This window comes from Polypterus senegalus, chromosome 14, assembly GCF_016835505.1.
Source record: "Polypterus senegalus isolate Bchr_013 chromosome 14, ASM1683550v1, whole genome shotgun sequence".
NCBI lineage: Eukaryota > Metazoa > Chordata > Cladistia > Polypteriformes > Polypteridae > Polypterus > Polypterus senegalus.
This window is the reverse complement of record NC_053167.1, coordinates 104,863,693-104,890,291: the sequence shown is the minus strand read 5'-3', so window position 1 is coordinate 104,890,291 and position 26,599 is coordinate 104,863,693. Positions and strand designations below refer to the sequence as shown.

The following is a 26,599-nucleotide window of genomic DNA, read 5'->3' as shown; positions in this document are numbered from 1 at the left end:
ATTGGGCATTCTGGGTTACTGCCGGCAATGGATTTTGAATTTCACTGAAAGAGCACAGCCGTTACAAAATTTAGCAAACACCCCTGGCCTTCCTCTTTCTGGTCAGGTGCAATGGTCCGAGCAGGCTGAGAAGGCTCTCTGTGACTTAAAAAATGCACTTTCGGTGGCACCAGCCTTGGGCCTTCGGACTTTTCTCGTCCCTTTACTCTGTTCGTGGACGAAAAGGGGGGATATATGAATGCAGTTTTAACACAATTACATGGGGATAAACAAAGGCCAATAGCTTATTTTTCGAAAAAATTGGATCCTGTGGCCGCAGCACTTCCGCCTTGCCTTAGGGCTGTGGCTGCCACAACAGAAGCTGTGCTAGCCAGTACAGATATAGTGCTCATGAGCCCCCTAACAGTAAAGGTGCCTCACGCTGTACATTCCATTTTAGTACAGGCTAAGACCTCCCATCTCACTACTGCTAGGGCAATACACTAATTGCCATACAGAAATAACAAAGGTTGTAAAGCCTCGAGTAGATCTACAAGAAACACCTTTAGAAATTGGAGAAAATATTTTTGTAGACGGATGTTCTTTGCGATTGGAAAACGGAGCACCCTCAACTAGTTACGCAGTGGTCCAAGGGGACCGCCTGCTGGAAGCAAATCGAATTTCATCAAGTTTAAGTGCACAAGCAGCTGAATTAATAGCGCTCACCCGAGCATGTCAGCTGTCGAAGGAAAAATCATAACAATTTATACAGATTCCAGATATGCCTTTGGAGTCTGCCATGATCATGGGGCATTATGGAAATTGAGGGATTTAAGACCAGTACTGGCAAGCCCATCCAACATCAAAAGTTAATCGAATCCCTCTTGGAAGCCATAACTAAACCATCAAAACTAGCGATTGTTAAATGTCAAGCTCACACAGGAAAACAGGACCTTGTCAGCAAAGGAAATGAATTGGCAGATTACTTTGCTAAAGAGGCTGCATACAGTAACACACCAATCTCTTTATTCCAACAGAGAAATGACAAGGACCCCGATAATCAAATTATTTCTTTACAGAGTGCAGCCACGGACATTGAAAAGAAAAAGTGGTCCAAAGAAGGATCCCTCTCTGATGGAGTCTGGACTCATCAGCAAACTAACAAACCTTTTCTCCCAAAAGCTTCTTTTCCAGGTATGGCAAAAATAGCCCATGGCCTTGACCATGCTGGGAAAGATGCCATGGTTCAAGATGTTGAAAAACATTGGGAAGCTGTAGGCTTCTCTACATATGCAGAGCAATTCTGTAGACGCTGTGCATTATGTCAAAGGTTTAATGTAGGAAAAGGCACTCAGGTAAGTCCGCCGTTACTCCTAACCCAATGGGTCCGTTTGAACACCTCCAAATGGATTTTATTGAACTAACACCGTCTAAAGGTTACCGATATTGCCTTGTGATTGTCGATGTGTTCTCCCGATGGGTAGAAGCTTTCCCTTCAAAACGCAATGATGCCAAAACGGTTGCTAAAGCACTAATTAAAGAAATTATTCCAAGATGGGGCATCCCGCAAAAGCTACAGACAGATAATGGTACTCACTTTGTGAATTCCATAATAAATGAATTGACTACCTGGCTACAGATCAATGTACATCATTACTGCAAATACCATCCACAAAGTGGGGTATTGTGGAACGATGCAATGGCACCCTAAAAGCTAAGCTTGCAAAAATTTGTGAACAAACCAATTTATCCTGGCCAGATGCTTTACCCCTGGCTTTAATGGGATTGAGGGGCGGACACACCGGCAATTGGGGCTATCGCCGTTTGAAATCCTGACCGGACGACCCATGCCCGTTGGCATGGTTATAGGAAATGTGAACCTGCATACTGTGGACAATGATCTTCTCTCTAGTCTTACAGGCCTCCGAGCGTCCCTGAAGGAAGTCCACGAGCAGGTTAATCAGGCTTGGAGAACCAGCCCTCCATCTAAGGACTCGCCGATTCCCTTGGGCACCTGGATCCTGGTTCGAGACACCCGGAGGAAACATTGGCATCAGCCTAGGTGGAGAGGACCGTTCCAAGTTCTTTTGTCCACACCACACGCTGTAAAGGTTGAAGGATTGCCGCCTGGATTCACGCCGCACTGCAAAAGATGGCACCCATAATATACATACTCTTGTTGTTTTTTCTTCCATTATCCACTTCACGGGTGACACTGACTTTCCAGGTTGAGGAAACTGCCTCATACCAGGTTGACTTTTGTGCAATTGTTCTGGAGTGATGTGTTTGCAAACACAGGACCAAATGACTGGGGTTATGAACCCTGGCAGGCTACTCAGTATGGCCTAAAGACTCGATTCTCTATTTTAAAGGGACATGCCTCTCATGAGTGTGCTAAGAATCAGTGTAACCCATTAATCATTACTCTAAAGAATCCTTCTTTGCATGATTCAGGAACTTATGTCTTAGCTGCATATGCAAGTGGTCATGATCCCCGAGGACTCTTTCAAATTAAGGTCAAGACACCTGCTCCCTCTCCTCTGTCCCCCTTTCCTACTTAGTTTTTGACTACTGCATCCATGCGAGGAAAAACCCTAGTCCAGGCTTTGAATCTAACCACCTTAACAAGCACGTTCTCAGTAGAAACTGGTTATGGAGACCAGAATAGATGGTTACTTATATTATAACCAGCAGCGTTTCCTTAATTTTACTAGAAATGCTATAGAAGGTATTCATGAACAATTAGATCGTACCTCCCTAATGACTTGGCAAAATCGTTTACTTGCTGAGAAAGGTGGAGTATGTGCTATGTTTGGTGATGCTTGTTGTACATATATCCCTAATAATACTGCACCTGATGGGTCCATTACTCGAGCACTAGCCAGCCTAACATCTCTTTCCAATGAACTTGCCACTAACTCAGGCATTTCTGACCCTTGGGATCGATGGTTCATGTCCACCTTTGGGTCATGGGGCCAAAGGCTAAAATCAGTATTTATTTCTTTGGCAGTAGTATTCATTGTCCTTTTACTTATCGGATGTTGCATTGTTCCTCTTATTCGCTATATAATATCCAAATATTTCACTGCTTCTATAGCCAAGGCCTATATGCTACACGAGGAACATATGCTCCAAATTGCCTCTTCAGTTTCCTCATCCCTTTCCCCCTCTCCTCCTCCTTCCCCATCCCTTACCTCCACCTTCTGAATTTTCTTCACTCTTTGTCATGCCCAGATTGATAAAAAGGGGGGAATGTGGAAAAATAAAAATCAGTTATTGATCAAATCTGGTGTGTGTGACAAGGGCCACGAGAAGTCTGTCTTGCGACAAGTGCAGCTTCTGTTTTCTGTAACGAACAAGAAGTTACAAGTGCCCAACTGATGACCTTTAAAATTGTGTAACTACTGATCCAAACAAAATTATTGTAAAGATGTAATGTCTTGAAATTCTTGTGCAACTAAAGTCATAAGGTCAAATTTTGCGCTTAGCATTATAAAAGATTTAGGACACCGACACCTGGGCAGATGAAGGGCAGGTGTCCTAGGACTGTGCTTCTCTGTCATTCTTACCTTTGCCTGGTGTGTATTAATAAAATATTTTTTACTAACTTTAATTATATCTCTCTGTCTTCAGTCACAAGAAATGACACTAGAGAAAAAGTGTCCACAGATGTTATAAAGTTACTGCTTATTAGCCTCATTACTGGAAATAACATTTTATGGCAATGGTCTTATTTTGTTAACATACTTTGTTGTTCATGAAAACATGTAACAGAAGCAGACCAGTATAAGTATAGTAAATAACCACAAAATGGTCAAATATTGCCTTTCTGCCACTGCTAGCTGAAGTGTTATTAAATTTGACTTGATTGTATGCAGTGTTATATGTTTTTATTAAATTAAATAATAAACAAAAAATAAAAATAATCATCTTTGTCACAATTTTTAAATTGTATTAATATTGTGGTTGCTATAGTCACAATGGTAAATTATTGATTAATTTTCAATCTGTTACTAATATTAACAGCTTTTTTCTTTTCTGGCTTTGTTCACAGTAATATTTGTAATAAGTATCTAATTGTTATTTTTAACACTGTATTTACTACAATAATTTCACAGTCTCACTGAGATTTTCAGGTTAAAATCACTTTTGAAGCAGAAAGAATCAGTTTTCAGTTTAAGCAAAGGAAGATCAAGAGGAGACATGACTGAAGTGTTTAAAATTATGAAGGGAATTAGTACAGTGGATCGAGACTCTTATTTTAAAATGAGTTCATCAAGAACCGGCGACACAGTTGGAAACTTGTTAAGGGTAAATTCCGCACAAAAATTAGGACGTTTTTCTTTACTTAGAGAACCACAGACACTTGGAATAAGCTACCAAGTAGTGTGGTAGACAGCAGGACTTTAGAGACTTTCAAAACTCGACTTGATGTTATTTTATAAAAATTAAGTGGTTAGGAAGGGCAAGTTTTGGGCTGAATGGCCTGTTCTAGTCTAGTCTAGACTGTTGTAATGCTTTGTAAGAATTCAGAGGCCTCATGGTAAAGTAACATTTGAGTTGTAATATTTGCTGATCAAGGTGCAGAAGTATGGTAAAGTATTGCATTTGGACTGATGTAGGAATTTCACTGTACTATAGAAATGTGACGATATGCTTGAACTTGAAGCCCCTTGGGATTAATAAAGTATCTATCTATCTATCTATCTATCTATCTATCTATCTATCTATCTATCTATCTATCTATCTATCTAACTTAATTTTTATGTTCAAGTCCTCCATTTTGTTTTTACTTATTAAAAATGTTTGATATTTAGCACTCTGATTTTATGTGAAATGTGCAGGTATTCTATAAGTTTGTTCAAGTTTCCTGCCATGTGTTAAAGGAATACTCCACCCAAAAAGTTACATTTTGTTTTTTGTTACTTACTCTTAACATGATATGTGGATTATGCATCACGAGCAATCACGGAGGTTTTTAGATTTCTAGTTTTTAGTTGTCCTACATTGGTCACCATTGGGTCTTATTCTATTAGAAAGTTTGTTATGTCCTTTCTCCACAAAAACAGCCACCAGTACACACTATATGGGGAAAGTAACATATAAAAGCAAATCATTTCTGGGTACGTTATTTCTCTAAATCATGTAGGTGTGGGACATCAAGGGGTTGCCGATTGGTGCAGGAATTGCTGTAACCGAGCTGAAACTGATACTGAAAATGCAAAATGGTTGAATGATTGAATATTTTTTCAGCTTTTTCAATAAAGAAATGTGACAAAATCTAACTAACATGATATAACATCCTCAAACCCACTTAATCCAGTCTGAGGTCATAAATAGCCAGCAGCATCAGGTGCAAGACAGGAAGCAGGCCTGGAGCGAGTGCCAGAAATGTTTACAGTCAACCTGACACATATGTCCACAACTCACACAGGGAACAAGATTTGAACCCAGGATTCTGACTCTGTTAAGTGCAACCCATCTATACATCTATTTTTAATACTGGATTGCAAGGCGCTAAAATCTATCCCAGTAACAACCAGTAAAAAACAGCTTTGAAAATTATGTCAGCCCACTACGGAACACACAGCCAATTTAATGTCACCAGTTAAAGAGAAACAAGGAAAAGTTAAATAGAAATTCTTGTACTGCAAAGAACCAAGGTCACCTCAGCTCTGGAGAGCCCAGGAAGGCCAGAACCATTCATCAGTTATGAAACTGCTTATTCCAGTATCTAGCTCATGGCCACAGAGTCTAACATTTATCCAAGCGGCATGGGATGCAAGGCAGGAATCACAGCTGAAATTGTGCCTTGCAGGGCACACTCACTCAATACAGTGCCATTACATATAACACCCATCTTTGAGATGTAGTAGGAAATCTCATTCAAACACAGGGAGAACATGCAAACTCCACACAAACAATGACCCAGATCATCGGTGCGCTATACAGTATATGTGTGTGTATAGAGGGGTTAGTGAATAAGTCAGTCATTAAAAGAGGTTTAAAATCATTTTGGTGAAAAAAAAGGTGCAGCTCAGCATAAATATTAAATAATGTGAAGAAGAGGTACAATTACATTAAAAGTTTAGGTACAAGTAAAGTAAGCTGGATGGGAAACTTTAGGCATTGCTGCTGTTTCTCTACTGAATTAAAAACAAGGAACATGTTTATGTACAGTAGGCTTAAAATGTTCATTAAAATGCAAGTGTTTGACCAAGAAAGTAATCACTAATAAAAGTCAATCATTACTGAGAATAAACTGTTTGATAAATTCTATAGTTGAGTCAATACATTATGCTCTTATGCATGAGCAAAAAATTAAATGATTTGTAAAGCCAGAAGTATTTTTTTAAGTTTTCAATTTTTAATATATATGTAATAAGTGAAACTTACAAATACACTTTGCCACAGTGGTTATCACTCGTGCCTCACAGCTCCGGAGGGTTTGTCAGTTTGGAGTCAGGTTACTGTTTGTGTGGTGTTTCCTTGTTCTTCCTGTACCGATGAGGGGTTACCTCTTGATATTCTGGTCCCAAAAACATACATTGCTCAGTGATAGATCAAAATTGACCCAATAAGTGTGTGTCGGTGAGCTCTGAAGACTATGCATCGTTCTGCCTGGCACCTGAAGCTACATGATACACTCTGGCTGCTTGTAAAACACTCTAATGGGTGAGGAATGAGCCCCGGGCACAGACAGGTAGACATCGTATTACACACCACCGCACGTTTATTTACAGTCACTATTTACAACAAAGTGCACACAAACCCCCAAAACTCTCCCTAAGTCCAGGCCTCACACTGCCTCTTTTCCTCCTCCTCCAAGACCTTGTCTTCCTTCGCTCCCGACTCCAGCCCCTTTTATTCACACCCATACAAGCTCCAGGTGCTTCCTGACAAGCAATCCTCCGACACTCCCCAGTGTGGTGCAAGTACCAGCTGCGCACCCTGAAGCACTCCGGGTGTCCCTGATCCTCTTCCCCCCAGCACTTCCGGGTGTGGCGGAAGTGCTGAGGTCCAGGGCTCCATAGGCATCGGGACGCCCCCTGGTGGTAACCACGGGCCCCTACAGGGCTGAGCTTCAAAGCTCTGTACCCATGATCCCCAAAGCTACCAGGGCAGTCGCCACATGGGAGAGACGTGAACTTGCAAAATGAATTGACGGATGAAAGTGTAATGTGATGCTCTGTATGTTATTCTTACTGCATAATCAACAATGTCTGTTTAGGCGGTCCTCCTGTAATTTCAAGTTTAAGTTTATTGACTTTTATGCATAAGACAATAACATTTTTATTTGTACGTCTCATCAGAATGGTGACAGTAATACAATAACAAAGGCACACAATTAAACCACTTATCTAAAAAGTAAAGACACATGGTCATAAATAGTATGCATCTTTAATATCTACACATGATGGCACCTTGGTACACAGATTACCACTGCTGCCTTATTGCTGTTTGCGTTTTGGGTTGAATTGCAGCTCAATACCATTCTCAGGGGGACTGTTTGTTCTCCCCACCTCCTGCTTCATCTCAAAGACATATGATTGATTTTTTTCAAGATAATTTAAATAGCATGCTTGAATACTGGCAACAGTTTACTAACAACAGAAACTACTGAACATACATTCCAATTCAGCAAACAGACTCATCGCCTACACATTACAGGTGCTTCATTATGTAAGAATATTAAGACGTACACACACAAGGACAAACTACCAACTAGTCTACTGTGACTAACGACTTTAAATTAGCCAAGAATGAGAGTGCAGTCTGCAATCCATCCAGACTGACTTCCCTGAGCCCAATAACAAAACTATGTAGATGTCCACCCATATTTTACACAAATTCTGCTTTTAAAAACATATTTTGTATTATATAATACTAGCCGCAGTATCTGTCAAAGACAGGTAATATAGTAATTTACAGTAAAAACATTTACTATCTCTTGCTGTGCATGTACTTTCAGCACCTTTCCTGTTGTTGTGGTGTGAAATTTTGTATACAAGTTGATAAATATTTTGTATGTCTTTATTTGTAACTTAGACAAAGCAGTGTAATATTACTGTTATATTGTTGACACGAACAGCAATGGTTTGAGTCTTAATAATAATATTGTAGCGACCCGTGGTTGAGTCTTAAAGTTTTCAGAGCCGAACTCTGCCGTGCACTTCTCCCAAGCTGTCGGCTAGCGGACTGCCAGCGTTATGCACGCAGCTGTACCCAGCTCTTTAAATAGCAAGCACTCGTGTCCCATACACCGCACGACTCCGAGTGTCTCGTTAGATGAAATCTTAGCAATACACAGCTCTGTCCTGTTGTATCTCTTTATTAGAGCAGATAGTCAGAAAACAAAGCTCAATCTCATTGCAAAGCCATTGCCAAGGTCATTAACGAAGCTATCTTTCTCATTGATGGTAACTATTTACAATTTAATAACCCCGGATGGCAATAACCCAAACCCACCCCACCAGTTGAACACAAACACATACAACAATTACAACAGGAAAAACAATTTGATTGCCTTGCTAAATTAACACAACAGTAAACTTTACATAAATTACCCACAATGCATCATGCCGCCAGCGCTGGCTGCCGGGTCACTACAATATTGAGTCTTTGTAATTGGGGGAAGTGCCTAAAACCAGTTTGGCAAGTGATTCTCTGCGGGTGTCTCAATTAACCCCCACATCAAAGCCAGACTACCTGGCTGGCAAGCATCAGCTCAACAAATGGTTTTGGGGGCAGGTGTGAAACTACTGTGTCACACCAGAATTCTGTTTGGCCTAAAGGTGCCTGTTTGGTTTTAAATCAGAAGCCATTAAGTAGCACAACACCTTATTGGCTGTAGGGTTTTGACAGAAAGTCTATAAATGTGCTTGCTTTACTCCTCCCTATCTCTCTTACACCATCGCCATGAAGAAGCATCTCTCTGCCATACCATTGCCATGAGGATCACAACTCGGCAGCCATATTGAGAGAGGTATGTGGCCTGATCTGAAGAAAGCTAGAAATGATATCTTAACTAGAGACATTTAAAGTCTGTGTGTTGCCTGAAACTACACATCAGCATTTATCAGGTTGTATGGTTACCAATATTCGCTTGTACTTTGCTTATTTTTATTATTTTGGAATATTATCAATAATACATCATTTAAAGTGTAACTTAACTCCTGCTTGTCTTTTACTACACCTAATTGCCCGATGTTATAAATGTAGAAGGGAAGGTGGGGAGAAGTTATATAGTACACTACCTTATAAATAAGTGGTAAGTCTGAGAGATTTGAGGCATTCTGACAAAGGCTATACATTAATAATATAAAAGGGGAAAGTAGAGTAATACAAAACTCTACTAAGACAAAACACCTCTATATGTATGTATGTGTGTGTGAAGGCCTCTTGACCAGTACTTTCTTTCTCGAGCGTGTTCTCATAAAGCCTGCTTTTCAGACTGTGTCATCATTTTCAAGGCACCATTCTTGCCTCCTGTGTGCTTTTATACTTTCCATCTTTGAAGGTGATTGCCAGCATGCACCTGTACTCTTCCGTGTGTTTCCCACACTTCCACTTCCTCTTTTGTTACATTGGCAAAGTCAACTGACCAATCACACCAAAGTCAAAATAACCAATCGGAGTGTTCTGAGGGACTGGAAATACAGACCCTAGTGTTTTATTATATAGCAGATTTTGTCTGAGGTGCAGCAACTTAATATTTGTTTAACATAAAATTAAGAAGCAAAAGGTAACATCTCATTGCTGCCCAGTTATGTAGCACTATAATCTTATGTATTTGCACAGATGAATGAAGTTCTAATATTTAGCTGATGTTAGCAATCAGGATTTTATGAAGCATATCAAGAGATACAAAGAAGTAAGGATACTTCAGAGGCAGCTAAATCTTATCTAGCTCAGTATGTCTGGGATTTAGGATAGGATCTGCAGGTGCTCCTAAAGGATAAGCATTCAACATAACATGGCAATGACTGCCTCAATTAAGCAATTTGATAAGAATTACCTGATCAAGAGTAGTCTGTGAGATGGAGTAATCTTCGATATTAAGCTTCTCTTTGTTGGATACAACAAGATGGAATATGCGAGCCAGTGATGGTGATGGAATTTGGTACTGTAGCGTATTGTAATGTTTCTCTCTCTGTAGACAGCCAGGAAAGTTAGCCTCCAAAAAGGATTCAGCTGGGTTGAGATCTGGAGGTACTCCAGGCTTTGCTGACTTGATCTTCAAGGTGACAACATAGCCGTCACCAAATCTGAAACCCAAGAAGTAAATGAAAGGACATACTGTGAGATGTCAACAGGCCGACTCCCCTAACTGACTTGAAATCCCTAAGGATCAGAGTGTTCTTTTAGCGGATCCCTGGCTCTTATCATTTTCCTTTGCCACCTGCCTACTGGTTAATAAAAATTAAATAAGGCAGATTTATTTATTTGTTTCATAATCAGGAAAAAATATACAATAAACTGCAATACATCCATTTTAAAGTAATCTAAAATTAAAATAATACATAAAATATTTATAATGCGATTTTGCATATGCATTTTTCATATTCAGGATAATAAACTTTATTATTGAAATAAATTGTAAAAATACAAAACTTCAAATTTTTATACAGTTGTACCACAGATTCAATTGGATATGCCAATAAGCATTTTTTTAATCTGACAGGTGCCTGCTAACTAAAGTTATTATTATTACCATTAGTAACAGCAACAAAACAATATAATAATAATAACATAGTTCAACCTTCTCATACCTGCTTGATCCAACCAACATCATGGAGGACCAGGCTTATTCCTGCTGGATCAGGCACAAGGCAAGAACTAATTATAGATGAGACGTCTGTGTAGCACATAATCATAATCATAATAATAATAATAATAAGTCATATTATTACTATTATTATTATCATTATTATTAGGCACTGGACCCCAGTGACCAATGAGATGGCAATCTGGGTTAAAAAAATAATGGATGATTTAATAAAAACGTAGTCAGAAGTCAAGCAAAATGACACCTTTTATTGGCTAACTTAAAGATTGCAATATGCAAGCTTTCGAGGCAACTCAGTCCCCTTCCTCGAAAGCTTGCATATTGTAATCTTTTTAGTTAGCCAATAAAAGGTGTCATTTTGCTTGACTTCTCACTACATTCATAATGGCTAACATGGTACAAAACCCCTAGTACTATAAAAAGGTAGGAAAATGTAATAAATGATCATAATATAACTTATTATAATATAAAATTATAATAAGAGAAAATGTAACATGAGATGCAGAGGTAAACATAATAGCAAATATTTTTTTTATGAATGAAAACAAATCCTTGCATACGCTGATAATGTGGATGTGATATCTAGAACTGGAAAAGGCCTGAAGGACAATTAACCAGCCTCGTAAGTGCAGCAGGAGGAATAAATGACGATTGAACTAAAATTATGATATCAACCCCCATGCCAAATACCCAAAACTGAAGGTATAAAAGCAGATGACCCTACTTTAAAAGTGGAAAAAGTATCCATTTACTTCAAATCCTTAATCAATCCAACAAATGGCATATCTCATGAAATCAAGCGAAGAAGTGTGCTGGTAAACCAAAGGAATGTGCAAAACATTTTAAAAACTAAAATCTAAGATGTGGCTGTATAAAACCCTGATTCTCCTTGTGCTGACTTACGGCTCAGAGGCCTGGACACCAAAAAATAACATCACTCTCCTCCCCATAAACAAGTGATGGACTTGTTGACTGAGTGAATTAGCAGAGGAAGACCAAAGCTGCAATGGAGGAATGGAGCAAGCAAAGAGGCTCAAAACATTGGTGAAGGGAGTCTACAAATAGGAGGGAATGAAATAATGGACTTGAGAAGACTGGGGCCCAAACAGGGCTGTAGCACCAATGATGATTTAATTTTCCTTACGTCCCTTATATTTTTATTCCTACTAATTTTACTTACTTGTACTTGAGATGCTGGATGGTCCCAAGGCATTTAAAGGTTCCATTCACCATTATAGCAAGACGTGTGCATAGCGCTTCACACTCTTCCATACTGAGGAGAATTGAGGGGAAGCATGAATAGAAACAGAAGCAGATGAATGAAGTTGATAAGCAGGTGGTATATGTGGACTTCCATGCTCAGAGAAAGCACAATATAAATTTTTTTTATGTTAAACTTTAATCTTGGAATCTTTATGAACTATTATGCAATAGAAGGTACAAATTTAATGTTAACTAATTCACTTTTTAAAAATTGCTAAATTCAGTGCACATTTGCTGAGGGCTGGGACCTATTCAAGGACCATCAGTTGCCAAGAATAAATACTGGATGGGCTGTCAGTCAGTGACACTACCATGCTAGCTCATATTGTGCCAACTTAGAATCATCAATTACCATAACCAGCCCGTCTTTGAAATGTGAGAAGAAACTGATGTACCTGGAGGCAAGGAGAACATACAATATCCACACAGACAGTGACTAGGCTGCAGTTTGAGTCCAGAACTCAGAAGCTGTGAGGTACAAGCATTAACCTCTGTGCCAATGTGATGCCAAATTCAAGATTCATTGCAATATGACTGGAGAAATGCATGTGTGTGAAAATCAGTTATTGGGCACAAATCAACTAGGTGAGTTAGTATCAAATAATTAGTTCACATGTAATCAAGATTTTGAGACCAAGAAAGAATGTACAATTACTACTACCATTTAAAAAAAAATAACAATTAGTCACAATAAAATAAAAGCACTAAGATCATAATAATTTTAAAAGACAGCTATCAACCTGGAGGCAAACTGAGGATACGCAGCATTTAGTGCCATTGGGAACAGCAAAGATATAATGGTGTTGTAAATAAAGCAAGGAAATAGGTTAAGAATAATGCCAATATATTGACTGGATGCACAACTAATATGGGATGCGGCAAGACTGAGAGAGAAGAATAAATAGCAAATATCAGAAAACTACATGGGAGATTAAAATTTAAGTAATGTGTCAAAAAGTCAAGCCATCTTGAGCTACTAGCAAAGGCTCGGTCTAAGAAACAATTTCAGCTAGAAATAGACGAGTGATACTCAGGGTCTAAAGACAAGAAGAATAGCATTGAGCTTTTGGGATTTCATTTGAAAAAATGAGAAATTAAGCAAACATCTGCTGAATCAGATCATTGAGACACTCCTGCCAGTTGGCCTTGACAAAGCAGGTAAATCCATGAACATCATGGTCCTCTTTTGTGATTTATATTCCATACCTAAGCATTATCAACCAACTGCTGTTCCTCAGATGTATCATGCACCATCTATGGGCTTTTCTGTAATGATTTTTTGTTTGATTTATATATTTATGTATATTAAATAGGTATGCTTTTTAAAGTAATTCAAAGAAGTAGCTTCAGGCTCCCACTAATCGTAAACCGATAATGAGGCATGAAGTGAGATAATGTAATATATAAACTTATCACAAAGTGAAATGTACACTTTATAAACATATTTGATTGTAGAAATTAATAATTTAAGGATACGAAAAAAGGAAGTGCTGAAGAAGAATGCTGAATGTTGGAAGAATGACCTTTTATGAATAAAGAAGAGAAGGGCAGATCCTCTGGAATGGTGTTAAAGGATAGCAAGACTTATTTTCTTTACTACTTAGCCTCTATAACACAGTAAAAAGTATATGTGTAAGACAGGAAATTATTTACCTTATTAAATCTCATATGATCCATCTAATAATCTGATTGCATTTTATTTTTATGTTGTGCTAAAACATGTAATAGAAATGTTTTGAAATTCACCAGACTCTTTTGGTCTCAGAGGGGAGGAAGTGAATGAAACCCACAAGTTTCACTGAAGGATAAAGCAGGGTTAAGGATGTGAACTACAGGACGACAGGGGCTTCAGGCCCACCCAGGTAATCAAAGCTATTAAAGCCCCATTACTGGGTGCCAGGCATAGAGGTCTGGAACTGAGACATGAGCCTCAAGATCTTTATGGTCGCCATTGCTTCCAAACCTCTCACCTCATGCCTCGGAATGGGAGACAGATAACCTAGGTGTGATACCAGGTCCTCCTGTAGACAAATTAAATGCAAAGATGTCAGTAAATGATTGTGTTATGTTAGGGCAAACTTGGAGAGAAATGCTTCAGAGGAAATGTGCTTTTTTTAAGAGTGCAAGACAGAGAGACTGGATGACAATGGATATCCAGGCCTATCATTCTGTAGAAAATGATGCTCTTCATTTGATAAAGCTGAAATCCGTCATGTGTATCTCCAACAATTTATATGATTAGCATTGTTTCTATACAGAATATTCCCTAGCTATTTGTTTGATGTTGACTACAAAGTTCTCTGTAAAATGTAAATTTATTCCATGCATAGTAATGAGATGACCCTGTGCAAGGTAAGTCCTGCCATTCATTCCCATGCATGTTAGTTTTACAAATAACAATGCCCTTGCATTACTTGGATTTATGTAAAGCAAAATTCATCAGGAAAGTGTCATTAAATAGTAACAGTTGTACCTGTGAGAGGTAAGAACTACAGCTCTGCCATCTCGAATGACACTCATAATGGAGTTCCACAGGAAGCGTCGAGAGTGTGGGTCCATGCCAGTAGTGGGCTCATCCTTAAGTTGCCATTTGTTGCAAATAATAAATAAAATGAAAATCAAGAAAAGCACTGAGATTTTAAATTATAGTACATCCTGTAAGTGTGGGTGTGTGTGTGTCCCTCCTCAATATCCATGTTAATATTTGAGTTACTATGCACTATTATTATACTTCAGCTTATGCCTTTTATTGTCTTTAAACAGTACATTTATTAATTAACACCACCATGTCTTTACAGCAGATACAAATATAAGGATATTTTGCACTGATGCCTGGACACGGTGTGGTAAGTGTGGAGTCCATATTTCCATTAATTCAAACTATAACATGCTTAAAAAATAATAATCACTTAAATGGCCATTATCCTCTAAATCTCAATGAAAAAAACGTATTATGATAAAAAACAAAATAAATCAGTTGTTAGATTGACTTAACTATGGCTTAATGACCATTACCGCATAAATTCATATTCTTGAGAAACACAGATAAAATCAGGAACAAATACAAAAATTAGATGAGGCATGGGTGGATGGATGGAAGATTAGTGAACAGACTTAATAACCCAATAAATTTAAATGGTTGAGGAAACCAGATATTAAAAACAAGAAACAAATTGATATGAATAATGGATGAGAAACCAGTAAATAGATTTAATAATGCATAATCTAAATAGCTCAAATTGCTGAGAAGCACACATTTAAAATAAAAAGTGGGGATGAAAAGTAAATGGTTAGACAATAAACTAGTGGAGAGAATTAAGACTTAGTAAGCCGTAAACTAATAGTTCAAATATGCTAGAAATTTTCAATTTACACAGATAAAATAAGAAACAAATAATAATTAATTACAATGCTACATAATAATAATGTCAAAGAGTCAAATGCACCATGTGGATGCTTACTAGCAGAACAAGAGGAGGGCAGCCAATTAGTGCGATTGCAGTGGAGAGTTTGCGTTTGTTTCCTCCGCTGTATGTTCCAGCGCTGTAATCGGCATAGTTGTGAAGGCCCAGCTTTTGGATTCCCCACTCTGCCACCTAGAATTAAAATACTCATTACTTACTCTGAAAATGGCTTTAAATCCATTACAGTGACAAAACAAACTTTCTATATGTGGTACTGTTACATTCAGAACTCAATTTCACATTTCTAATACCACAGTTCACAGACTGCAGCTTCTTCTGCTCTGTTTCTTTTGGATTGTGCTGACATTGAAATATATCCCATACTGAATGGTTTTGCTTACTGAAAACTTTTTGATGTTTACTATAGACAGCCTCAAGCTGAACATAAATGTTATTCTAGATTGACTGGGAGTACATAGGAATTTGGAGAAATATGAAATTAACTTTTATTGGATTTAGTGTGTTTATTCACTTAATAATGCTGAAAGAGTGCATTCATTCAGTTGAGCAAAAAATGTTTTGTTGCTGATTTCCCTTTGTACACAGCATCTGATGCTTCTTTTTATTTATTGTCCAACAATAGCCATCCAGCACTGAAGAAGTATACTTGCCCTCCTACTGCTTTTCCATTGTTGCAATATCTTGGTGGAACCTTTCGACATGCTTATCACTGACTGCACCAAGACTAGCAGGAGAGAAGACCAAGAGTGAATGAAGAAAATTAATCTTTACTGACATGTTGGACTTCATGGTTTTGTATGCTTGAAGCATTCTGTCAACCAGCTGGACCCAATTTGATGCTCTGTAGTTGCCAAGAAAATTCTCAACAGCATCTCTGATAGCCTTCAATGTGATTTCTTCTGCAGCTTTTAATTGATGATGTGTCTGATTTGTGGACCAACAAAGCTACCTTCTTTAATCTTGGGTTTATTAATTTGTAGAAACGTGTCTCCAGTATCAAATTGCTTCACCTTCCCAGTTAAATGTTTTAATGATACTTTTTATCAGTCCACATTTTATATGAAGAGGAGGAAGAACTATCTTTGTTGGGTGGACAAGTAGTTTATGTGCCACACTCTTCTGCGGTGAAACCAAGTCGTTAGGAAGCGCCAGTTCTGTTTAATGTAATGAGACTCTTCAGTATGGCTGTTTCATTCACAGTACTTGGTATGTTTGAGCTGTGTTGCTACTACCAGTGCCTCTATTTTTTTTTCACCACAAATATAGTTATTGTACTGTATACAACAGGTATACTTATAATATGAAATGAAAGCACAAACATAGTAATAAATGTTATTTAAAAGTATCATTCAAGGTAAATAAGGCCACTATACAGCAATACACATAAAATAAAACAGTCCAATCTACAAAGGAAATTAATGAGAACAACAAAAAACAATATTAAAAAGATTCTAATTCTAGATTTATAACCTAAAAATAGGAGCTCCAAAGGCAAAGCATTCTATAGCTGTGGGCCTGATACACTAAAAGCCCTGAAGCCCATAGTGTGCAATGTGCATAATAGAATGGTTAATAGAGAAGAGTCAGAAGAACGAAGTGCACGTGATGTAGTATAGGGACAAATTAAAGAAGACAAGTAAGGTGGGGCTAGACCATGAAATACCTTAAAAACCTATGGAAGGGAACAGGTAACCAGTGTAATTTTAAAAGTATAGGATTCATATGCTCCCTGGGTTTTAAGTCTTGCTGCTGAATTTTGTACATATTGTAATTTGTTTAGACTCAAAGTGGGGATACCAAACAGTACTACATTGCAATAGTCAAATCACGAGGTGACAAAAGCATGAATAAGCATCTCAGCTGCAGCATCAGAGCGCAATGGACGCAGCCTTGAAATTTTCTAAAGGTGGAAAAAGGCAACCTTGGTAATATTAGTATGGGGATTAAAGTAGAGTGTAGGATTAAGAATAACACCAAGATGTTTAACCCGTGCAGACCAAAATGTAATACTTTAAAGCCAGGGATTTTTATTGAGGAATTGTCTATTTTCTTTAAGGTGCCTGGAGATGCAATTATTAAATCCTCAGTTTTATGATTATTTAGTCAGAGAATGTTTTCAGACAACCAGTGTCTGATGTCAGCCAATCAGGCAACTAATGCAGGAGGAGGTAATGTTTGTGTAAGTCCTGTGTGTAAATAAATCTGTGTATCATCAGCAAAGTAATGAAACCGTAGACCATGCTGTCTAATAATGGCACAGAGAGGAAGCATATAAATGATAAAAAGCAGAGGGCCAAGAATTCATCCCTGAGGGACACTCTGGAACAAGTAAGATGGGTCATACCTAAACCTACCGACAGCAACTAATTGCTGACAGTCTTTAAGGTACAAATTAAACCATGCGAGAGGTTTTCCAGCAATATTTCAATCATTCTTAAGTCTAAAGAAAAGGATGTCATAATGGACCATAACAAAAGCAGCAGTGAGATCTAAAAATATCATCAGTGTTAAAAGACCACGATCTGCTGCGATTAGGAGATCATTAGTAACCCTGGTGAGTGCTTTCTCTGTACTAAGATTGGCTGTAAAACCACATTGAAATTCCTCAACTAGGCAAGATGGTCTTTAAATGGCTTGAAACAGCATATTCTAGGATTTTACTAAGAAAAGAAAGGTTTGAAATAGATCAATAGTTTTTAAAATCCTCAGGGTCAAATCCAGGTTTTTTGAGGACAGGTGTAACAACAGCCGTCTTTAGGCTGGCAGAGACCACACCAGTATAAAGAGATGTGTTGATGATACTAGTAATAAAAGTAAGAAGAAAAGGTAAAATAGGCACAGGGTTAGTAATACAAGTAATTGGCCTGCAGTCATGACAAACATAACTGATTCCAATAAAATGGTACATAATTAGAAAAATGAAGGGTAATTTTTGTTATCAGCAGGGGAAAATCAATTGAGATACACACAAAAATATTCAGAAAGAACTTTTGAAGCTAGACCCACGTCATTTAAATCTGGGAAAAATGAGAAATACATGTTCGCAGGAACAGGTTGGAATAATGCAAAGACAATGAGATTTGGGTTGAACTTGGATGACAGGGTCCAGGAACTGTTTGATACCATCTACACTGTCACACTCCTGGTTTATATGATTAAAGTAGCACAAATGCCATTGGAACTTACTTGAGAGCACCTCTAATATTCTTTTGAATGCATCAATGCTGCTGATCGTGGTGATGACATTTTTATTTTGAAATTTTGGTCATTCATAGGTCTGAGAGAAATGGTAAACCGAGAAGCCACTGGGCACCCCCTAATTTGACATATTCAGTGTGTTTAGAGACAACTAAAGGGCTTGAGTACATGTAATTCCAGCCAGCGTCTTATGGTTGTTTTTGTGACAATATATATATATATATATATATATATATATATATATATATATATATATATATATATATATATATATATATATATATATATATATATATATATATATATATATATTGTGAGCTGGGGCGTTGTTTGCAACCCTACAGGTTAAACAAGACGCTGAAAGACTACCTTCACAATGCTCCCTTGCTTGCTGGGCTTATTTGCGGCTGATGACAGTTCTGTGTCACAATTAAAAGAATGCAAACATATCTTCATCTTCAAAGGAATGCGCATCAGGAGCAGGAAAGGTCAGAGAGAGAGAAAGGCACACAATCAATCAAAAACTGAGAGGTGCTGTTCGGACTTTTAAGTCTGTGAAGTACCACACGGATCATGCGATAGATCAGCGGCAAGTAAGCCCAGCAAGCAAGGGAGCAATGTGAAGGTAGTCAATTAGCGTCTTTTAAACCTGTAGGGGTGCAAACAGCCCACCAGCTCACTATATATATATATATAACACAATGTTGACAAATTTATCATGACTGGTCTGTTTCTCTCAGTATGCACTGCAGTGAAAGTACAGGTCATGTGGGAGTAACAGGTAATGATCATGGATCCATTTATTTATTAATTTATAACAGTTTTGTGCCAAGATTTCCTTGCAATTGACCAGCAAGCACTCCTGGATTTGCATGCCTGCCTTAAGGCTTCTTAAAGGTTGGACAACATTCATTGTATAAGGCAATCTTTTTTTAAAGTGGTGTTATAATGTCACGTACAGAGTTGCATGATCAACACTTGACCCGAAATAAATGTCATTTCTAACAATAAAATAGCCAGGACACAAATATCATTGTAATGTTATAACCTTAATAATAATAAAATATTACAAAGTAAAAAAAACAAAACTAATAACATTCAAAAAACACGTTCCGAAAGCTACTTCCACATTACTTCATTTTTTTTTTTTAAAAAGCAGACATTAGTCTCCATTTTCGCCTTTCATCTACACTACCCCAGCATTTTTAATCCCAAAAACTGAGACTTTTGAAAATGATCTCCAGAGCCATATACTTCTGAAAACACCAGTTCAATGTTGGAGTGTGGTCAAATGAAAACATAACATTTTGAAAACAGAGACTCTAATCGTGCTTTGATTTGTTCTTGCTTATTACGTGACCCTTCTGTGGTTGGATCCTGACCATTATAAAGTCTCATTCCCTGTTTGGTAACCCTTGATGACAGAAACCCACATGTCAACATGGTGAGTATAGAGGAATTGCTTTTCCCAGTGCTTCTTGTGTTGCTTACCTGTATGCAACAAGATTGTGTTTTGTATCATGTGAATGCTGCATACATTCGTAAAAGGCAAATGATTTATCAGTCACTTTAATTTTGTCATACATCCCATAGCTGGTGACATTACTATCTGTTCAAGAATTGTTCCACCAATGTGTGCATGCCTAGACTAGACAAACGTATATGTCATGTGCGCTTTAGGTTATTTTAGTGTGTGTGTATAGATATTTTCGTAAATGATATGAAAACACTAATGTGTACAGAGATCATTTCTATTTAAATAAAAGTGAAGTAGTCTGCGCGTAGCCTAAGAATATGCTGAACTTGTTGGTGCGTTTTCTGAGGTAAGATAATTGAAGGGCAACTTGCAGTAACTAAGGTGAGGGATTCTAAACATATAAGAAGAAAGCAAATCAACTGACAAAGACAGGTAGAGAAGGGAGGGTTCCTAGCGATGCAGAAAAATGAAGGCTACATTACAGCTAAGACAAAAAATATTACTATTTATATTTGTGTATGATCGAGGACTTCTGTGCATTTTCATAATGTCTAATACATTGTCTCATTTGACTTAATGTACACAGTGAAGGTAAATCGGTAAAAATGAAAAACTGGATTGCACAATGATGACACTCACTCTGCTCACTTCTTTCCGGGGGACACCACGGAGCCGTGCATAGAGTTCAAGGTGCTCTCGGCCCGTCAGGAGCTCGTCAATGGCGTCAAACTGAGGACAATATCCCATGTTCTGATGAACGTCTAGAATACTGTTGAGGATGCTGCAACACAGAATGACCAGCAATAAACAAAAGAGCAATGGCAACAAAAACAAAATGTCTCAAAACTTTAATCTATCGCTATTGTACTTTCAAAATTATATATTACAAGGACTCGATTTTACAGAATTTCAATTTCTACTATTATACAAAATCAAAAGCATATATTACATTCAAAATATATACCACATGTACAAATAGAAAATAAAACATATCATGTTATACATCAAATTTAGGGAACCATACACTTTCTTTGTACAATTTTTCTTCCACCTACCTTCTGTAAAGTGTAAGACTGTCAATACCATTTTAGCTCTTCCTTTGAAATTCTACAAAAACTGGAAGAGGATTGTATGGCATCACATTCTAAGCACAGAAAACCAAGCACCTTCTTGTTTTATTTTGTTATAGTGCACTGCACTTCCATCTCAAGAAGACAAATTCTGCTGCATACACCCTTACACACTTGATCATATTCGAGGCGCATCATGCTGCATGTGCTAGCAGGACTGCCATGTTGCAACACAACAAAAAGAAAAAGGGCAGAGAGAAGGTTGGAATAAGAGGCATCTCACAGATGGTGGTTGTGCAGTGGCTTTGTGTGGCTTTTTAGGGAAATTAGGAAGTTTGGGGGAGTCTAACAAATTGAACCTTTTAAACTTCAAAACACTTTCCTGTATACCATTTCCCTACACATACACATCTGCTCACACTCACTAGTCTTGTGTCATACAATAAAGATAAGGTTTAATTAGAGTCTCCATACAGTATGAGATCTGTTCAAGCTTCGAAGTAGAAGAGATCCACAAAGGAGAGAGAAGCACGTTACATGCTCTGCCTTTAGTCTTGGACTGTCTTGGACTGTCATGTCCTTGACTCCCCCAGCTTATACAATAATTCTTGATGTTAGGTTAAAGTGCATGAATAACAGATCATTTTACAATATTTTGGAAAATGTATCTTCTTATATAATACACTACCGAGACTCTTCGTTTGACTGTCCAGGATTTTAAATCACAAACCATTTCACCTATTGACCTGAAGTTTGGCACGCATATACTACATGATGTCTACTATCCGCTTTCAGTGTGATGATTTTTATTACTCTTTTTATTTTATTGTAGAATCAATTCTCGGCAGTGCGCAGCAGGGCAGCCTTTTGGCGCATGCGTATGTGCATCGTTCTCATTCCCTACCACCTTCGCGGTCACTACCCTTACCTCTTCATATCTTTAATCATTCTTGAGGCATATTGTGGTGCTTAAGTGAAAAATGAAGAAAAACGTACTAAGTAATTGCAACACAAAAACTAACTTAATCAGTTTTAACGCAAAAAGATGCCGTTAAAAGAAGAGAGGCAGCGGGCCACTAGGGTGGAGAAAAGAAAACTATGAATGCTCAAGTCAAGTGTATTCACTGCACGTTATCGTGCAGTGTGCCGTTACTGGTCTCTAATAATATACAAAGAAATAGATATAATATGTGTTTGTCTCTAGCTAGCACATACAGTGCCTTTAGAAAGTATTCAGACTCCTTTAACTTTTTACACATTTTGTTATGTTGCAGCCATATGCTAAAATCAATTTAATTATATTTTCCCCTCATCAAACAACACACAATACCCCAAATGACAAAGTGAAAACAAGAGTTTAGAATTTTTTGCACATTTATTAAAAACTGAAATATCGCATTGACACAAGTGTACAGACCATTTCCTCAGGACTTAGTTGTAGCCACTTTGTCAGCGACTACAGCCAAGAGTCTTCCTGGGAATGATGCGACAAGCATTGCAAACCTGGATTTGGCTTTTTTCTGCCATTCTTTTCTGCTGATCCTCCCAAGTTCTGTCAGGATGAATGGAGACAGTCAGTGGACAGCTTCTTTTTCCAAGTCTCTTTAGAGATGTTCGATTGGGTTCAAATCTGGGCTCTGGCTGGGCCACTTATGGACATTCCCAGAGTATGTGACTAAGCTTTGCTTTGTGCTCTGGGTCATTGTCCTGTTGGAAATTGAGTCTTTGGCCCAGTCTAAAGTCCAGAGCGTTGTGGTGCAGGTTTTCATTAAGGATATCTCTGTACTCAATTCAAATACAGTAATCCCTCGCTATATCGCGCTTCGACTTTCGCGGCTTCACTCTATCACGGATTTTAAATGTAAGCACATCTAAATATATATCACGGATTTTTGCTGGTTCTTTTTCTGCGGACAATGGGTCTTTTAATTTAGGTTACATGCTTCCTCAGTTTGATTGCCCAGTTGATTACATACAAGGGACGCTATTGGTGGATGGCTTAGAAGCTACCCAATCAGAGCATGTATTACATATTAACTAAAACTCCTCAATGCTAAAAGATATGTATCCCGAGTGGTGCTTGTTTTGTTTGCTTCTCTCTGTCTCTCATTCTCTCTGCCTGACGGAGGGGGTGTGAGCAGTGGGGGCTGTTTACACAGTGGCTTTTTGCCTAGAAGATAGGACGCTCCTCTACAAAATGCCGCTTTATCGTGGTGCTTCTGTATACTTAAAAGTACGTATTGATTTTTTGATTGTTTGCTTTTCTTAGCGAGCGCTCTCTCTGACATTATCTGCTCTTCACGGTGCTCCTTTGAAGATAAGATATGTTTGCATTCTTTTAATTGTGAGAAAAAACTGCCATCTCTGTCTTGTAATGAAGCACAGTTTAAATGTCTGACTAAAGGGTGTTATTTCATGTCTAGACGGCTCTAATAATGTTAACAGTGTGGGAGAGTTTATAAGGGCTTAAAATATATAAAAATAACCATACAAACATATGGTTTCTACTTCGCGGAAATTTATTTATCGCGGCAGAGTCTGGAACGGATTAACCGTGATTAACAAGGGTTGACTGTATCTCTCAACTAACTAGTCTTCCATTCCCCGTTGTTGATAAACAGCCCCACAGTATGATGCTGCCACCACCATGGTTCACATTGGAATGGTATTGTGCAGGTGATGATTGGTGCCTGCTTTCTCCAATTCTTAGAATTAAGGCCAAACGGTTCATATCTTGGTTTCTTTAGACCAGAGGAAATTGCTTCTCATTCTCTGAGAGCCACTTAGGTGCATTTTTGAAAAAAAAGTAAACTGGAGTTTGTATATCTTGCTACTTTGTCATAAAGCCCAGATTAGTGGAGACTTGTTGTCATGGCTGTCCTTCTGGAAGTTTCTCCTGATTCCCAACAGATTCTCTACGACTCAGTCAAAGTGATCATTGGGTTCTTTGTCACTTCTCTTACCAAGACCCTTCTCCCCTGATTGCTCCGTTTAGCCAGAAAATCAACTCTGTGACGAGCTGGTTTTTCCAAACTTATTCCACTTAAAAGTTATGGAGACCAGTATGCTCCTGAGATTCTTCAGTGCTTAAGAAATGGTTTTGTAGCCTTCCTCAGATCTGCTTCTGGACACGATCCTGTCTCTAAGCTGTGTAGGCAATTCCTTCGACCTTGCTTCGGCCTGGCTTTCCGTCTGATACACATTGTGAACAGGGGGGACATTATATAGACAAGTGTGTCTCAATGTTGATCAACAGAATGGGATGCACTTGAGCCACATTTCAAGTGTCATAGCAAAGGGTCTGAACGCTAATGTCAATGTGATATTTCAGTTTTTTATTTTTAATTAATTATGAAAAACTTTCCTAAAATTCTGTTTTCACTTTGTCATTCTGGAGTATTGAGTGTTGTTTAAGGAGGGAAGAAATTAATTGAAACAATTTTAACCCAATGTCGCAGTATAACAAAATGTGAAAAAAATAGAATGGGTCTGAATAGTGTTTGAAGGTACTGTAGACAGATGATTAGAACACCCACAAGATCTATCTAGCTTATGTCAGGTCTTATTTCTGTGGGGATTCAGGGCCTACACTCTAAAAATACCTTTAATATTGAATTCAACTAATCGTTGCAGTCAAAACATGTAAAAGTATCAAAATCATAAAGATCCACTGGAGTCTATGGAGAGAAGATGGGGAGTGCTCTATGGTATATAAAAATAACAGAAAAATGAAATAATGCAGTAGGAACAAAATGATAATTCAGCTATCCAGCTGCTATTTTGAGTACCGGCTAGGGACATTCAGAATATACTGTTAGATACTATACAAGATACTATCTATCTATCTATCTATCTATCTATCTATCTATCTATCTATCTATCTATCTATCTATCTATCTATCTATCTATCTATCTACTGTATCATCTTTTAGACCAGGGGTATCCAAGCCTGTTCCACTGTTTTTGCTGCTAATTAACTTCTTTTGAATTCATTTTAACTGACTTATTTTTTAAGATTTCTTCATTGCTCCTCTGAATTGTTTCATTTCTTTCCTTAAATAGCACCCAAACAGAAATGAAATGTGAAATGAGTGAGCCAGCAGAAGACCAGCTAAGTGAGGGCCTCAAACTCCAACCAATTTCACTCCAACCAGTTTCTTAAATAGGCACAATGTCTTGTTAATTAAACCCGTTCTTTAATTCCATGGCTTGTTGCTGCTCTCATTGTGCAATAGCAGACATTTCTGAAATTGTTGACTTTTTCTCTTTTCTAAGAGCACTGTGAAAATGTTTTGGGGACCTAAACAAATCACCTTCATCTTTCTTTATTGTCAGATATTGTATGATAGACACCAGTTGTTTTGGCTCATTTTGTATCTCATTATTGTTTGGCAGCTAATTAAGGAAAAAGAAACAATTAAGGTGTCTGAGTCTTCAAGAGCAAGTCAATTAAAATGAATTTAAAAGAAGTTATTTAGGAGCAAAAACTGGTCACTGATTAAGAAAAGGGTTAGAATGAAAACCTTCAGCCACTGTGGCCCTCCAGGATGGGAGTTGTAGACCCCTCTTTAAGATAGATAGATAGATAGATAGATAGATAGATAGATAGATAGATAGATAGATAGATAGATAGATAGATAGATAGATAGATAGATAGATAGATAGAAATAAAAGTGTTATGTCTGAGGCATAAACACAAGCCACAATCAGTTAAAGAAAATTATTTTGTCATTGAGAGATTTTCAATGACTTTCAGCAATCAGACTTAATTGATAGGTATTACTTAAAATAGCGAAAGAACAATGAGAAAACAAGTTGAACTTTGTGCAATATAAAGAGCAAAAATTGTTTAAAAAAAACAAAAACAAAACAAAAGTCCTAAGCCCGATCTAAAATTCCTTTTCTGTCTTCTAGCAACAGAAGATGCCAAATAGCTTCACCTTGATGACATCCTACCCACTTGACCAGTAATGGATGTCATTACATAAAAACGCCTAAATATTGCAAATTGATGTTACCTGTGAAAAAATTGGCAGGGTGAAAAGTATCTTGCTGTAGTACTATGTGCCAATGCTACATTGCCAAGCTTCTGTTGTGTTCCAGCAGTACTGAAAAGGTGTCAGGCCTCCAGATAATTTCCCAGATCAATCAAATTGCACATTAGAGTGGGTATGAAACTGTCAAAACTCCACTAGTCATGAAAGGGTAAATAAAAAAATCTATAAATAAGTAATGTTATCAATCAAAAATGCACTTGTAAACAAATCCTCCGAGGAGCACAAAAGGCACAGAAGGAGTTGCCCGATGTAGGCAATTCAGTAACAAACCAATCCCAATACAAAATCTAAGAAGCAGACCAAGACAGCAAAAGGATCACAAAATCCGTGAATCCAGAAGA

The 26,599-nt window shown here is 37.8% G+C and overlaps 1 protein-coding gene across 1 annotated transcript in view; it reads right to left on the bottom strand.

The window, feature by feature from the left end:
* Nucleotides 1-26,599, bottom strand: part of abca4b (ATP-binding cassette, sub-family A (ABC1), member 4b) — a 327,352-nt gene that overhangs the window by 5,302 nt on the left and 295,451 nt on the right. The window contains exons 46-50 of the mRNA XM_039735801.1: nucleotides 20,771-20,912; nucleotides 15,493-15,627; nucleotides 14,505-14,608; nucleotides 11,949-12,041; nucleotides 9,998-10,247 (exon numbers count right to left, since the gene is read on the bottom strand). Coding sequence (XP_039591735.1) covers nucleotides 9,998-10,247; nucleotides 11,949-12,041; nucleotides 14,505-14,608; nucleotides 15,493-15,627; nucleotides 20,771-20,912 — 724 coding nt within the window. The remainder of the gene's footprint in view (nucleotides 1-9,997; nucleotides 10,248-11,948; nucleotides 12,042-14,504; nucleotides 14,609-15,492; nucleotides 15,628-20,770; nucleotides 20,913-26,599) is intronic.